This window comes from Podarcis liolepis (genome assembly GCF_965112155.1).
Source record: "Podarcis liolepis genome assembly, chromosome: 15".
NCBI classification, from domain to species: domain Eukaryota; kingdom Metazoa; phylum Chordata; class Lepidosauria; order Squamata; family Lacertidae; genus Podarcis; species Podarcis liolepis.
Window position 1 is genome coordinate 11,557,680 of NC_139566.1, and position 14,494 is coordinate 11,572,173.

Below are 14,494 nucleotides of genomic sequence, written 5' to 3' on the forward strand. Positions count from 1 at the left end.
CTTTAAGGTGCTACTGGAAGGAATTTTTTTATTTTAAGATTCATAAAATGTTTAGGGGTATGCATACCCCTGCTCCCCCCCCCCCCCGGAAAAAACACACTGAGCATTCTATCACTGCATTCTGTTGCACAAGCTAGCTCATCATTTAGGGTCAAGAATGGGGGTCACACATTCTGGCTTCAAACCTGGCGCAAAAATGGTATGCATGTCTAATTGGAAGTCAAAACAATACAGTGGTACCTCGGGTTACATATGCTTCAGGTTACAGACTCCGCTAACCCAGAAATAGTGCTTCAGGTTAAGAACTTTGCTTCAGGATGAGAACAGAAATCTTGCTCCGGCGGCACGGCAGCAGCAGGAGGCCCCGTTAGCTAAAGTAGTGCTTCAGGTTAAGAACAGTTTCAGGTTAAATACGGACCTCCGGAACAAAATTAAGTACTTAACCCGAGGTACCACTGTAGAGTGCTTGCTCACTGCCTGCTCAAGATTTCTGCTCATCCCTTTTTTCCTGTTTCTCTCTCTCCTAGCAGAATTTGCATGGTTTTTTAAAATCAATGAACCCTTTTGCCGTTCACCTCAAGGGGAAGCCATCTAGCGGTTCAGCTCGTTGTCACATGCAGTTGTGCATCCCGGGTGCACACTCACGCACACAAAACACACACAAACGTCGGCCGCGCAGCCTCACTGGGAAAGCATTACCTCATCCACTTTCAGTTCTATTTGTCTGCCGTGACAAGGGGCATCGAACTCCCCCAAGGGAAGGAACACAGATTCCCTTCTCTCTCCTGCCTCCCCTTGTTGGTGAAATGAATAGGATACTATTTTCAAACCCAGCAGGAGGAAAAGACTAGCAAGATGCCTAGCATGGAAAAAGCCGTTTCTTTGACATTTGCTGTGTTCAATTCAATTCGATTCTTCCAATTAAAAATAAATGCAGTTTTAATGGATGTGTTTGTTTTTTAAAATTGTTCTTATGGGTTTGCCCATTGTATCAAATTGATACAGGTCAAAATGTAAAGCCTTTGTCACATTCAGAGCCACCCTCCCCAAGATCTCTTAGCCAAGATCCAGTTTAATGCCTACAGAATGTTGAAGCAGGGGAAATGTTAACAAGCTCCTAAAATGTGTAATCCGTAACAGAAAACAGAGCAATTGGGTTGTATCTGACACTAGTCCAATTCAGACTCATTGAGATCAATATAAATGGATAATGTAGTCCATTAATATCAATGGGTTTACTCTGAGTAGAAATTACAATCCATTCTTTCAAAATCTTCTGCCTCTTGTATCGAGGAACACAGGGAGAAATAAAACCGGGAGCAGAAGTTTCAAAGGTGATTCAAACAAATCTTTTAAATGAGGTGATACCGAGCACCACGCAGCCTAAAAAATAGTGTTTGTTCTTTCAGATCTGGTCTGAGTCACAAAAGGATTCCATCAGTGGATTCGGTGAGCAAGAGGGTCAGGATGCGCTGCTATGTTTTAGTATAAAAGTCAGCATTTTGCTTCCTTTCAGGGATTTCAAGGCACAGCAGTTTGGGTGTCTTGAATACATGATCAACCAGCAGAGAAATGTATTTTGAGACATAAAAATATGCTTAAAGTCAAGACCAAAGGCCCCGCTTAATTGCCAGCGCCTCACAAATTTGGAATGTTCGTATTGTGCACACAAGGGTGGCAAGCAAGTGAGAATTCTCAAGCGTTATACCATTTAAACCCTAAAATGCAATCATATACATCAGAAGTGAGGAACTTTTTTCAGCCTGGGGACCGCATTCCTTTCAGTTATAGGCAGGGCCAGAGCAACGAATGTAAATTGTAACCTCTTATACAGCAAGGTAGATTGTACAGAAGGCTTACACACCCCTTCTCTATCTTCCATCCAGACAAGCAAGAGCTGTATGATCAGAGTTCACATTGCAGCCAGGCAGAGAAAACTCAGGGTGTGATACATGGCTGCTGAGGGGCATGGCCTGATCATTCCAAGGGCAAAACAGACACACCTGGAAGGTTGCATTTGGCCTCTGGGTCTGAGGTTTCCCAACCCTGCTGTACAAGTCTACTCAAAAGTAAGTCCCTTTGTGTTTAACCGAGATTACTCCCACATGGTAGGTACAGGATTGCAGCCTTGGTAGAGCTTAAATCTCAAATTTGTTGCTGTTGATTCTGAATAAATTTCCTTAATAACAAGCCCAACTTACACTTTATAGCATACGTTTCCCAACCCGTCTGCACCATTTATTTCCAGGCACCAACAAAAGACTTCTTCGTTATTCATTTTTTAAAAAAGCAAGGCAGAGACTAAAAACAAAAACAAATTCTTTATAATGCAATTCTCAGCTTGTAGGTACAAAAGTGTACGTGGAACATAAAAATCATGAATTGCGCCCCCCCCCCAAAGTGCTTATTATTCAGATGTAATTATGATAAGGAAAATGGGGAGCAGGCATGTTCACAAGTTAGCACAAAATGTAACAATGAATTCTGAAAAACCACAAATTTAAGGCACAAAGCTTTTCACTCTCCCCAAAAGGCAAGTCTCTTAGCTCCATTTGTTCTTTATTTTGCTTCCTACAGTAAACTGCAGGTTTTGAATTATAACCATCTCATTTTAAGTCACTTTGACTTGAGTATTAAAGAGAACATGAAAATTTCCTTTAAGAAAATCTGTGATTTATCCACCATGTGCCAAAAGAATCTGATTCAACACTAAATAAAATTTATTAAATTATATAGGTGTGATCCGTTTCTAAATTAGTAGCTATGGAAAGTATCCAGAATTGATCATTAAGTTAATTTACTAATATAAATACACCATATATTGTTATACTCAATAAAATACATTTGAAATCTTCCTTGCTAAACGGAATGTGTGACTCCACCCGCCTCCAAAAAACACACACCCAGTTGCTCAGTAGAATTCATAATGCAAATAAGATTTATATATTAAAAATACTACAACTGGTACAACTTGGTAATTCAAGAGCAATACAAAATATACTTCAAGAACCCAAGAAGTGCCTCTATTTTATTATTGCTTGATTAATTTCCTAAAAAGTAACAGAAAGATTTTAACTCTTTCTCCTGTCATTCTCTGACCAGGGAGATCAAGCAAAGAAACTTGGCAGGAGGTTTGAGAAAAGGCTGATGTATCCAGCTGGCTAATTGTATCATCTGACCCCCCCTCCCTTTTAAAATATTTTGCAAAATGATCACATTTGTAGTATAGTAACTGAAACCCGGGGATAGAAATTCAGGTTTGATACCAGCTAAAAGGGGACCCACTCTATGACTTCCTGAAGGCACTTGGGAATTTGCTTATTCTTGACACTCAAACGATATGATATTGGCTTGGTGGTTTTTAAAAACCATGTATTTGTCAAATACCAGCTAATGTTTAAACTCTCCAAGGCACGCGGCTCTTCTGGTGTATGAAAAAAAATAATGCAAGGAAGTGGCAAGAAATTGTGTGGCTTTCCCCATGGGGTTTGCTACATTTTCAAGTACAGGCTCGAGTCTCGAATAAACCCTCTCTGCGCTCCTTCCAAAGTGTCCCCCCTGCACCAAAATCACAGTACAAAATCTTTCACTTTACGATCAGCACCAATACAACTCCGTGCGCGTACAACACTTTCCTGCTAGGATGTCAACACTGAGGTATGAACCATTGACCCAGATGCTTTAGATTGGAACTAAGGCCTGAGATACAAGCATGTGTTAGCTGCCTTATACCGAACCAGACCATCCCTTTACCTAGCCCAGAATTGTCCACTCTTGAGTAGCAATGGCTCTCCAGGTTCCCAGCATAAGGATATAAAAAAGCCTGCTGGATCGGGTCAGTGGCCCAGCTAGGCCAGCATCATGTTCTCACGGTGGCCAAGCAGGACCTGGGAGCGACGGCACTCTCCTCTCCTGGGTTTTCCAGCAACCGTATTCTGAAGCACACCGCTACCATCAGTGGAGGTAGCAGAGGGGGTCTTTCCCAGCCCTGCTACCAAACATCCTTTCTGAACTGGACTGACCTTGGATTTTTCACAGCGAAGACAGTTGCTGTGTCCACCCACCCGACTGTGCCATGGGTCAGTGGGTCTTCTAAGCAACAGTCCGTCGACAATCACCCTTTCACAAGAGCAACTTGACACCACCACTCTCCGACTTCCCAGTAACAACCACTATTCCCACTTCAACCCCTTCCTGCAGTGCCTTTCTATTTTTCACTGGTCACAGATCACCACCACCCCTCAGAAGGAGACAGGGAAACTTCCTAGCAAGCAAGCTCTCGCCTGCAGCTTCCTATGAATTTCAGAGACTGGCACGAGAATCCCAGAAAAGTGGTGCAAGTTTATCTGCAGTTAATACTGCACAATCCAGTACCCCCCATGGAAGGGAAAATAGGGTAACATTTGCTGCAAAATCTAAAAGAATATGGCACTGGGGAAAGTTTTTAAAAGAGAGACTACCAATGCATCTGGAGTGTTAGTTATTACAGAAACAGTCAAAATTGCACGTGCGAAGAAACTTGTGCAACAGTCGTGCATACTTGAAGGGCTCTTGGCGTCTCCTGTGCTTTGAAGTTTTCAACAACTTCGCTGACAGACACTGATCTGCTCATCCCCACCCCGAATCAAGTTAGTGGAAAAATACACAAGGATAAAGATTTGGCACAAATCTTGTAGCATTCCTCCCCCACACTTGAAGCAACCAATTGTAGCAAACCTGCTACACGAGTGGCCTGTGAATCCCAACAGATCAACTTCATCAAATTCATGTACATTTTGCTACCTTCCTAGGGGTAAAAAAAATAGCTTATGCAACAAGGCTTCGGAAGAATAACCATCTGAAATGCTGTTGAGACGCCAACACCCAAATCCAAAAGGTATTATAATGCTGGCAACTGTTTAAAATATCAGACCAACTGGCACAAGCCAACCTTGTTTAAAATATCAGACCAACTGGCACAAGCCAACCTTGGGAAGCACAAAATACATGCGGGCAGAGTAGTTGGCTATGCATTTTGCACTTATTTGCAAAACTGATTTATGGACATCTGGATCAATTGTTACTTTTCTTTGCCAAGTCTTCTCCAGGAAGAAACAGATTAAACAAACTTTCAAAGCACACAATGTAGCGCGGCACTCTTGATGGCAGGGCCGAATCACTCCATCCAGTTTTGAACACACAAAAGTATCTCGATTGGCACGGTCAGCAGAAACAAGCACAAGGCTCCAAAGGGCTGCTGGACTGCTTTGGTTCTCCTGCAAGCCACACAGTTATTTGGCTGACAGACATATTTGATTCATGTCACAGAATTCTTCTTCTTCTTCCGGAAGGGAGATTTCAACCTCTTCCACACACTCGTCCGAGGCCTGGATTTCTTCCCCAGCGCCATGACCGCTTCCTTCTCCTTCCTCCGGATTTCTCGAACCAGAGTGTGAAACACATCATCGATATAGTAGCGAAAGGCAGCTGAAGTTTCAAAGAAAGGGCAGCCAAACTCGCGCGCCAAGGCTGAACCTTCTTCCTTGGAGACCTTGCAACAAGAAAAGCACATGCTGGTCAGCAACAGGAGAGGCGGCCATTTCTTCTAACCAAGCCCACATTTGCTTTTTACAGACTCCTTCACACAACCTGAAAATTCCTGTAATACTGTCCTTTCATGCCTCGCTCTCTGTACTCATCGTCAACATCCATCTTTTGCTATATATTTCTGACATTCCTGCTTTATGCAGAGGCTCTTCCTGATCTTTCAAACATTTGAAAGGAAATGCCATGCTTTCATGTTAAAGGTTTTTTACAGTAGGAATCATGCAGCTCTCAGAAAGCACTGGATTTCGGCGCAATGAAACATTATTGGGAATATATAGCTATATAAGTTCTCTTTTCTCCCCTCTACGAATCTCAACATGGTCACTGTCTGTTCTTGGTGGCATTCCCAGCACCTGAACTTCTGCCAAGTCCTTCAAAGTATGTGAATGTCCATTTCCCAATAACTAAGATAAGGAAGGAAGGAAGGAAGGAAGGAAGGAAGGAAGGAAGGCTTTATGTGCAATTTTCTTGGGCACTCCACTTTATAGGAAGCCTCAACAAAGTAGCAAGCTACATATCACATTCTATTACATACACTTTTTAATTTTATTTTAGCACACTTCTTCCATACCTGCTGTGTGGCATGGCTTTATTGTTTTCCGCATCTTTCAATGCTCACCTGGCATGTGCATTTTCTGCTCTGCTTTCTTACTTACACATTTGGTATCTGCATGCATTTCCCCAATCCTATTTCAATCTTGAGAGAAGTCCCAATTGTTCCCAATGTTTGTTTTTCAACATGCTCCCTGCCTCTTGCAGCAACCTACTTACTCAGCAGCAAGAACAAGGGGGAAGGGACCAAGACAGCATATCTGAAGGTATCCCTGGGGCTTGTGGGAATGCAACTACCATGTCTATTTGAAAACAAAATTGTGAGAGCTAAGTGCCCTGAAAGACTGGCTAGAAATTCTTTAACCGACAACCTCACCTTCTAGGGAAGGCTATTTGCCTCCCTTTCGATATGAGCAAATCCAAAGATTCGATTCAATTCCTATCATCCCCTGTTTGCAAATCACCAACACACAAGAAAAGGAACTGAGCAAAGAATTAATTCTGAAGCATTCTTTACCTGCCTGAGACGAGCTAGATCAGACTTGTTCCCCACAAGAACCACGGGAGTCTCATCTGTACGCCGAACACGGTAGATAAGCTGCTTGAACTCACGCACTTCATGGAAGCTTCGGCGGTCTGTGATTGAGTAACAGATAATGAACCCTTCGCCTGCCCTCATGTATTGGTCCCTCATGGCGGTAAATTCTGCCTAAGAAGTAAAACAACAAGAGTATATTCCAGCTCCAGGATTTTTATGGAATACCATAAGCCTGCCCATTCAACAGAAGGTCTGTAAGCATGCTTCACTATCACCATGCAGGCAAATAGATGATTTTCTATCACCATCTGAAGACCTTATGTAAACAGGCCTATGCAACTCTTTACCATTTTGTACTGGGTTATGGTGTTTTATTGTAAGCACTGTTGTAAATAATTTTATAAATAAATGCCCAGGGTTACAGTGGATTGGGCAAACTAGCTTCTGTCCTGTGCCTACAACACAGGTACTATAAAATGAATGTTCATTGCTGGCAGTGCAAGGGTAAAGTAGCGTGTCTTCAGTATATGAAAATACTTATACAACAAGATGCCTGACGGCACTCTCAGCCACCCATGTGGGGAGAATACTGACCCACCATAGAGGATTTTTTAAGGATCACAGTCAGGTAAATGTATGTAAACCGCTTTGAATGAGTAAAAGCAAAATATAAAATGTACAGTGGGTATTATATACCTGGCCTGCTGTGTCTAAAATGTCCAGATTAGCAGGTTCATCATCAATCCTTATTCGCATTTTGTAAGCATCCTCTAGAGAAAGAAATACAAACAAACATTCAGTACGGTCTAGCTATCAATGTCTTCGTGAGCAAAGGACAACTTCACAACAGAGACCCATAGTTACTGCTTAAGTGATTGTTGCGCTCATGGTTTGCCTCAAATGTTATTGTGCTTTTTTGATTTAAAAAAACAACAACTCACAAACATGAAAAAAAAATTGCCAATTGATACATGCACTGATGTGAATGATTGACAATACCTGGGACAATACCTGGGAACTTCCACCTGTGGCTCACAAGTACCTCTTGAAAAAATATTTAATATATTAATAGCTACGATGAAATTCTGCTTTCAATTACACACCGACGACTTTGCAGTGTACCATTTGGGCCCATAGCCCATTTACCAGCTAGTAGGCTGCCCTTGCTGCCTTCAGAATAGGAATGCCCAGAGCTCCTCCGCGTTGGGAGAGTAAACTGCTGACGCAGAGAGCCTCCTGTACTCATGGAAGCTCCTCACGTTTAAGAGCCCTGGCCTTTGTAAAGCAGAAAGACCCAAGTTCAACTCTCAACTTCTCCACTTAAAAGATTAATCTCAGGTACCAGAGTGCTGTTGCAAATTTGCTGTTGCAAATGACCAATGGAAGTTTCATGCACCCAGCACCATTATTTTTTGAAGGGGGGGTGGAAACCGCCCTGATACCTGCAGGTATAGGGTGGCATATAAATCAATCAATCAAACAAACAAACAAATAAAAGAAAAGAAAAAAGAGAGTTAACATTTCTACCAATCAAAGCTAGTATCACAGACAGGTGACTATCATTAATATTGTCTGGGGGAAAAGGTTCAGAAATTAAAAGACACTTTTAATCTCAACACTAGAAAGGCTTCCCCATTTTGCAGGTTTTGGGTTCCTACCAGCCCCAGATTTTTTTCTTTCTTTTTCAGTCAGCACACCACTGGTGGGAAGAGGAAGCAGAAGAACACACTCACCGATGGTAGGGTCATGGTCTTCTGGGAAACGATGACTAATGAACTGCATGGTCATGGCTGAAAGGAAGGCACAAATATATTAAAATGAACAAAAGGCAGAAATGGCTATCATCACAAGATGTAGCACGTGCTACTGGGATAACTCTGCACAAAGCCTTAAGTTTCTTTCAAAAAGGACATGCCACAAATGTGACCAGACATGCCATTTTAAGTATAATTTGTCATGGTTTTTTAAGGGGAGAAACATTACAACAGCTCCCAATCCATTTCCAGGCACCATTCAAAAGGCTGGCCTTGACCTTTAAAGCTCTATAAGACTTAGGAGTATGCAAATGCTGTAAGAAAAATACATTATAAAAATCGTCCCATCAGGGGCCTTGGAGAGGCGCTCCCAGTTAGGAGCAAACAGTATTGCGCAAGATGCACCAATATTCTAACTGCGTAATGTACCTTCATGTTGGTTTGGGGAAAATATTTTCCTGCTTACAGAAAACACTTCAAGGTTGCTTTCAAAAAACTAACAAATACCGCTAAAATAAAGCAAGTTCTAGGATGAAAGTCTGTGAGCCAACCTTGATTCCTTTTAAATTTGTCTAACAGAGCGTAGCGTCCTTAAACAGATTTATAGATAATAGCAGTAATAACATAAAACAGAAGTAGTAGATAAAAACCAATTGAATCATTACAGCTACTTTCATATTACACGCTAAAGAGCAAATATTTGTCCCCTCATCTTGTGGCAGGGAGTCCCAGTCATAATAGACAAGAGGGAAGTTGCCCTGTACAGAATTGAAGTGAGGAAAACTCCACATTGGTGTGGAGGCCTCAGGGTAAGCTGCAACATCAAAAATTGCTTTGAAAGGGGATAAGACAAATTCATAAAGGCCAAAGCTGTCAATAGCTTCTAGCCAGGATGGTTATGTTCTTCCTGTTGCCACTTGAGAGGCAAAAAGCCTCTGAATCCCAGTTGCTGGGAACCACCAACAGAGAGAGTGGCTTCTGTACTTCCTGATTATGGGCTTCCTAGTGCCATCTGACTGGGCACTGTGAGAACAAGGTGCTGGACTAAATGGGCCACTGATGCTTGATCCAGCAGAAGAAAGATTCAGGAGGGGGACTTCCCAATTCATAGGTCAGTCTCTTAGGCTGCACACCTATATTCAGTTTCCTGAATATAGTTTCCTGAATGTTCAGTTTCCTGAATATGAGTTTGCAACCTAAGTGAATTGAGTAAGTGAATTCAATGGAAAGTTCCACTGAACTCAATGAACTTACTTCTGAATAGACATACATACAGAAGAACTGCACTGATGAAACTATGCCGGTTCAGTTCCCTGCTTCACACTCCTTTTTCTTTTGACTGTAAGGAACCTAACACAGCTGCCCCTACATTCATTTTGGTAATCACATTATAAATAACATTTTAAAAGCTAATAAAAACATTACAGCGACCTTCCTACCAGATAATAATTTTATTGTTAATTATTTGACACATTTCAAAGCAATTTAACGAGGTAACATACCAGTTAAGAACAAAACCAGAAAAAATACAACACTGTATAGATCCAGTAACATAATAAACCTGTTAGGGTTTTAGTCTTGTGTTAAATGTACTTGTTGTTATTTTAACTGTTTTATGTGTAAATCGCCTTGAGAAGTGGTTTAGAAGGGTTCTTTCTTTATTTTATTTTCATTTCCCACCCTCGATGTTGTAATCCCAGGGCGCGTTACAACATTAAAGCACAGTATTTAAGAACAGCTTAACAAGCTGATTACAACAACAATAAGGGTGAGCCCTACCACCAACAAAGGAGCAAGCATCACCATCAGCGGGCGAAATCTGTGCCAACTTCTAAACTTTTCTGTGCCGCCAGGCCTATGCAGAGCACATCCTTCCACAATGGTTTGCTGGTGTCCGTTTTCAGTTTATATTCTTGCTTCTAACTTTCAATGATTTTACGATTTGGTTTTATACCTTTGACACTGCTGTTATAAACCGCTGCGATAGGATGCAGCGGTATATAAAAAGACTTCATGAATAAATCAATACACGCCTGAGCTAGTAAATAAAAAAATAAGAAAGGAAGAGGCTAGCTAGTTACCAAAGACCTTAGTGAGCGAGAGAGTATTGGGACCGGGGACTAAGCAAGCAGCGAAGGTATGTTTCGTCCCCATATCATGAGGCAGAGAGTTCCGAAGGTGCCCCTTCCTCCTATTTCCACCCCCCAAAAAAAACCAACCCACGCCCTTCCCGCGCCCCACCCCGTCCCTCAATGGCGTACATACATGAGTATTCCCTCAACGTACCGCTTTTGCCGACGCCCCCGGCGCCCAACATCACCAGCTTGTACTCCCGGGGCTGCAACGGAGGAGGCGGCGGCGCCCCCCCGACCCCGCCAGTCGGCCCCCGCGGCCCAGTCGGGTCCATGGTACGGATAGCCGCCCGAGGACGGCTCCCCTCAGACGCCCTCTCCGGTGGACAAGAGCGGCGGCAGCAGAGGCATCCCCCGCCCTCGCCGCCGCCGCCGCTTCCTCACCTTCCCGCCCACCTCGGAACAAAATGGCGCCGGCTCGGCTGAATTCCAACCGCCGCCTCAGAGGGAATGGGAGGGGCCGTTCGTGGCCACGCCCCTTACGCATCGCTAGGGGAGGGGCAGCGCTTCTTTCGTCGCCTCCCTTCCTCCCGCAGTGTGAGGGGGGGGTGCCCAAAGAGGATGGAACGTCATCAAAGCCTCGATTATTTCCGGCTCGCAATTGCATTCTTCTTTTGCGAATAAATCCATAAGCAAAACCCGTGTCCATAGCTGTAGGTTTTTGTTGTTGATTTTTGTAAACAGCCTCCTTTTCTTTATTTTAGCCTTCCTGAACCTGTAGGTCCAGCCTTACCCCAACCTGGGGCCCTCCAGATGTTGTTGGACTCCAGTTCCCCTCATTCGTGACTGTTGCCTGATGGAGTCCAACAACATCAATTTTATCCCCCCCCTCGCCCCCATTTTGGAAATATCGTTGGGACTCCAGCTCCACTCACCCCCGGCAAGCACGGCCAACCGTCAAGGATTGTGGGAGCTGTAGTTCAACATTACATTAGGCGAGCACAAAGGTTGAGGGAGATCACATTTGTTTGATCATTTCTCCAGTTCAATTTATATACCCCAAAGAAACCCGGGGGACGCGTTTTGTTTGATTGTTATTTTTAAAAAGTGAATCGGCTAGAACAGCCTTTCTCAACCTTGGCTCCCCAGATGTTAAACTACAACTCCCAACATTCCTGGCCACTGACTCTTCTGGCTTGTGGTGATGGGAGTTGTAGTCCAACACCTCCAACATCTGGGGGGGGGGGACCCAGTATTCAAGGGCACCTTTTCCCCATTCCTGCTTGAAGAGGAACAGATTTGCAGCACGGCATATTTTGTTATGTGCAAATGACTTTAGATACCTATCAGGTCCATAAATTACTATATAGATTCAATACAAAAAACAGTGACAATTTGTTGTTGACAAAGCACAGCTGGACATATAAAGGGCCCCATTACCTTCAGTAGCTTAGGGCCTCATCAAACCTGAATCCAGCCCTGGGCTAGGGCTCGGAAGAGACCAGGGTTCAAATCCCCCACTCAGCTACAAAGTTCTCTGTTCAGCCTCACCTACGGCACAGGGTTGTTGTGAGGACAACGGGTAGGTGGGTGGGAGAACCAGTTGCAGAACTTTGAGCTCCTTGGAGGAAAAGTGGGATATAAACGCAATACTAAATGGAGAGGATATGTTTATGTACACAGTGAAATCCTGAATGTGTCAATTCAGAGGGAAGTCCGTCTATTGAGCTCAACTGAACTTGGGGCAACCATGCACAGAACTGCTTACAACAAAAAAACATTCCCAAAGCGGTGAGCACAGCAGAAGACAATGGAAAACATCCTAATTAGGCAAGAGGTCATTCCACATCCATAGATAATGAATCACGATCAGTGAGCGATGTCGATTGAATCCCGGAAGTTTCGGCTGTGCGTGACTCTATGCGCTGGATAGAGCTCTGGCCGGGAGAGCTGTGCGAACTTAGTAACTCGGCGTTCCTTCTGCGCAGGCGCAGCAGCTGCTGAAAGTTCGGCTGGCCGGTCAAGACACAGCATTGCAAAGGGGAGGATTTTGGTCTCTGCGGATTTGCATTCTTCGGTTGTCCGCATGCCTGTATTACCAACGCGTCCTTCCTGATGCAGACGCAAGATATGCAAAACCTCCCTGAGGAACAAAAGCTAAGCTAGCCTTTAGGGCTTGCTTCCGGGTAGACATTTATAAGGCTGCTCTGCGTGTCTGCAAACCTCTCATATTTACTTGGAATTAAACGGCCTTGGATTTACGGACAGGACGCTGTTGTCACAGCGGTAAAAAGAACCATGACAAAGTTCTAGGCAGAGACACTAGATTGAAGCCATTTTACTTCCATTTGGGGGTCATGTTCCCCATGCCTGGCCTAGGAAAAAGCAATGAGACTGTAACTGCGTTTTATGCCCCCAGTGCAATAAACTACTATTTGAATGAGCGAGGGAGTGTTCATAACGGCAAGGTATAAAGCAACACACAATTATCACTGATGGGAAATTGTACAGGGTGGTGGAACAAAACCTTCCCCCACCCCCCAAGATGACGTGTTTCATGGAGTCCTTCACTCAAGGAGCAAGGCTATCCTTTTTACACTATAAGGTAAAGGTAAAGGGACCCCTGACCATTAGCTCCAGTTGTGAGCGACTCTGGGGTTGCGGCGCTCATCTCGCTTTACTGGCCGAGGGAGCCGGCGTACAGCTTCCAGGTCATGTGGCCAGCATGACTAAGCCACTTCTGGCGAACCAGAGCAGCGCATGGAAACGCCGTTTACCTTCCTGCCAGAGCAGTACCTATTTATCTACTTGCACTCTGACGTGTTTTCGAACTGCTAGGTTGGCAGGAGCTGGGACCGAGCAACAGGAGCTTACCCCATCATGGGGATTCGAACCGCCAACCTTCTGATCGGCAAGTCCTAGGCTCTGTGGTTTAACCCACAGCGCCACCGCGTCTTTTTGCACTTATAGCGGTGCCTTTTCAAGATCATTTTAACAGGTTTTGCTAAATTTAAACGTTTTTCACCTCCACGCTCCCAACTTCACCCTTTCAATGCTTGCTTAACAGGTGACACAAGTACCCTAACCCATATTTAGTGATTGTAACTTGAAAACCACACAGGGGCAGGTAAAGGCTTGAGATATTCCAGAAAAGGGGGTGGGGGTGGAGAAACCTGCTGTCCTCTAGATGTCCCTGGACTCAACTCTAATCAGCCTCAGCCAACCCAGGCAGTGGGTCAAGGATGATGGGCAGTTGGGACAGCTAGATCCCCATCTGTGATTGAAGGTCTTCATAGCAGGGACTTCTGCATTTTCTGCCAAATCACCTCTCTTCAATCATTTGAAAGGAGGTTTGCATAAAAAGCATTAGCCCAATGGCCAGCAGGTCAGTCTATTATGAGGGCCAAAGCTGAAAAGCGTTACAAAACAATGCACGTAAGAGCCCAGGTGGATCAGGCCAATGGCCTGTCTAGACCAGGGGTAGGCAACCTAAGGCCCGTGGGCCAGATGCGGCCCATTTGCCTTCTAAATCCGTCCCAAGGACGGTCTGGGAATCAGCGTGTTTTTACATGAGTAGAATGTGTGCTTTTATTTAAAATGCATCTCTGGGTTATTTGTGGGGTATAGGAATTCGTTCATCCCCCCCCCCCCCCAAAATATATAATCCGGCCCACCACATGGTCTGAGGGACGGTAGATTGGCCCACGGCTGAAACAAGGTTGCTAACCCCTGATCTAGACCAGTGTTTCCCAAACGTTTTTGGGCAACGGCACACCTGTTTACTGAAAAAAAATCTCGCGGCACACCACCATTAAAGCCCCGCCCCGTGACGTCAGCGCGCAGCGTCACGCCGGGAGGGACGCACAAAAGTGAAAGTTTTTTCCCTCGGCAGCTCCTCTCAGCTGCGCTCAATCCGCCTCGGAGCGCAGGAGCGATGCCTCTCTCTGGCTCTCCCTCCGCGCAGGCTGAGGGAGGGAGGGAGGGGCGCGTGT

The 14,494-nt window shown here is 44.4% G+C and overlaps 1 protein-coding gene across 3 annotated transcripts; it reads right to left on the reverse strand.

Moving 5' to 3' along the window:
• Positions 1-2,305: 2,305 nt before the first annotated feature.
• RIT1 (Ras like without CAAX 1) lies at positions 2,306-13,699 on the reverse strand. 3 transcript variants are annotated; one of them, XR_014519550.1, is made up of 6 exons: positions 10,717-11,014; positions 8,410-8,466; positions 7,373-7,446; positions 6,656-6,847; positions 4,968-5,530; positions 2,306-4,930 (listed from the first exon to the last, which is right to left on the reverse strand). XR_014519550.1 is itself a non-coding variant. In XM_083476875.1 (5 exons), exons 2-5 carry the CDS (start codon positions 8,462-8,464, stop codon positions 5,297-5,299), a joined length of 555 nt encoding a protein of 184 aa, XP_083333001.1. In that variant the 5' UTR covers positions 8,465-8,466; positions 13,676-13,699; the 3' UTR covers positions 2,306-5,296. The 3 variants fall into 3 exon arrangements, 2 of the variants coding, with proteins under 2 accessions (XP_083333001.1, XP_083333000.1); XM_083476875.1 differs by lacking the exon at positions 10,717-11,014 and adding an exon at positions 13,676-13,699 and having other exon boundaries at positions 2,306-5,530; XM_083476874.1 differs by having other exon boundaries at positions 2,306-5,530; positions 10,717-11,028.
• Between the last annotated feature and the right edge of the window lie 795 nt (positions 13,700-14,494).

What these genes read in the sequence shown, in the direction of transcription:
- RIT1 (XM_083476874.1), bottom strand. Translation starts at nt 10,837, where the DNA reads ATGGACCCGACTGGGCCGCGGGGGCCGACTGGCGGGGTCGGGGGGGCG. An exon ending in CGGGGGCGTCGGCAAAAGCG is followed by an intron (nt 8,467 to 10,716) that starts GTACGTTGAGGG and finishes CCTTCCTTTCAG; the next exon opens with CCATGACCATGCAGTTCATT. An exon ending in TTTTAGACACAGCAGGCCAG is followed by an intron (nt 6,848 to 7,372) that starts GTATATAATACC and finishes TTTACTTCTTAG; the next exon opens with GCAGAATTTACCGCCATGAG.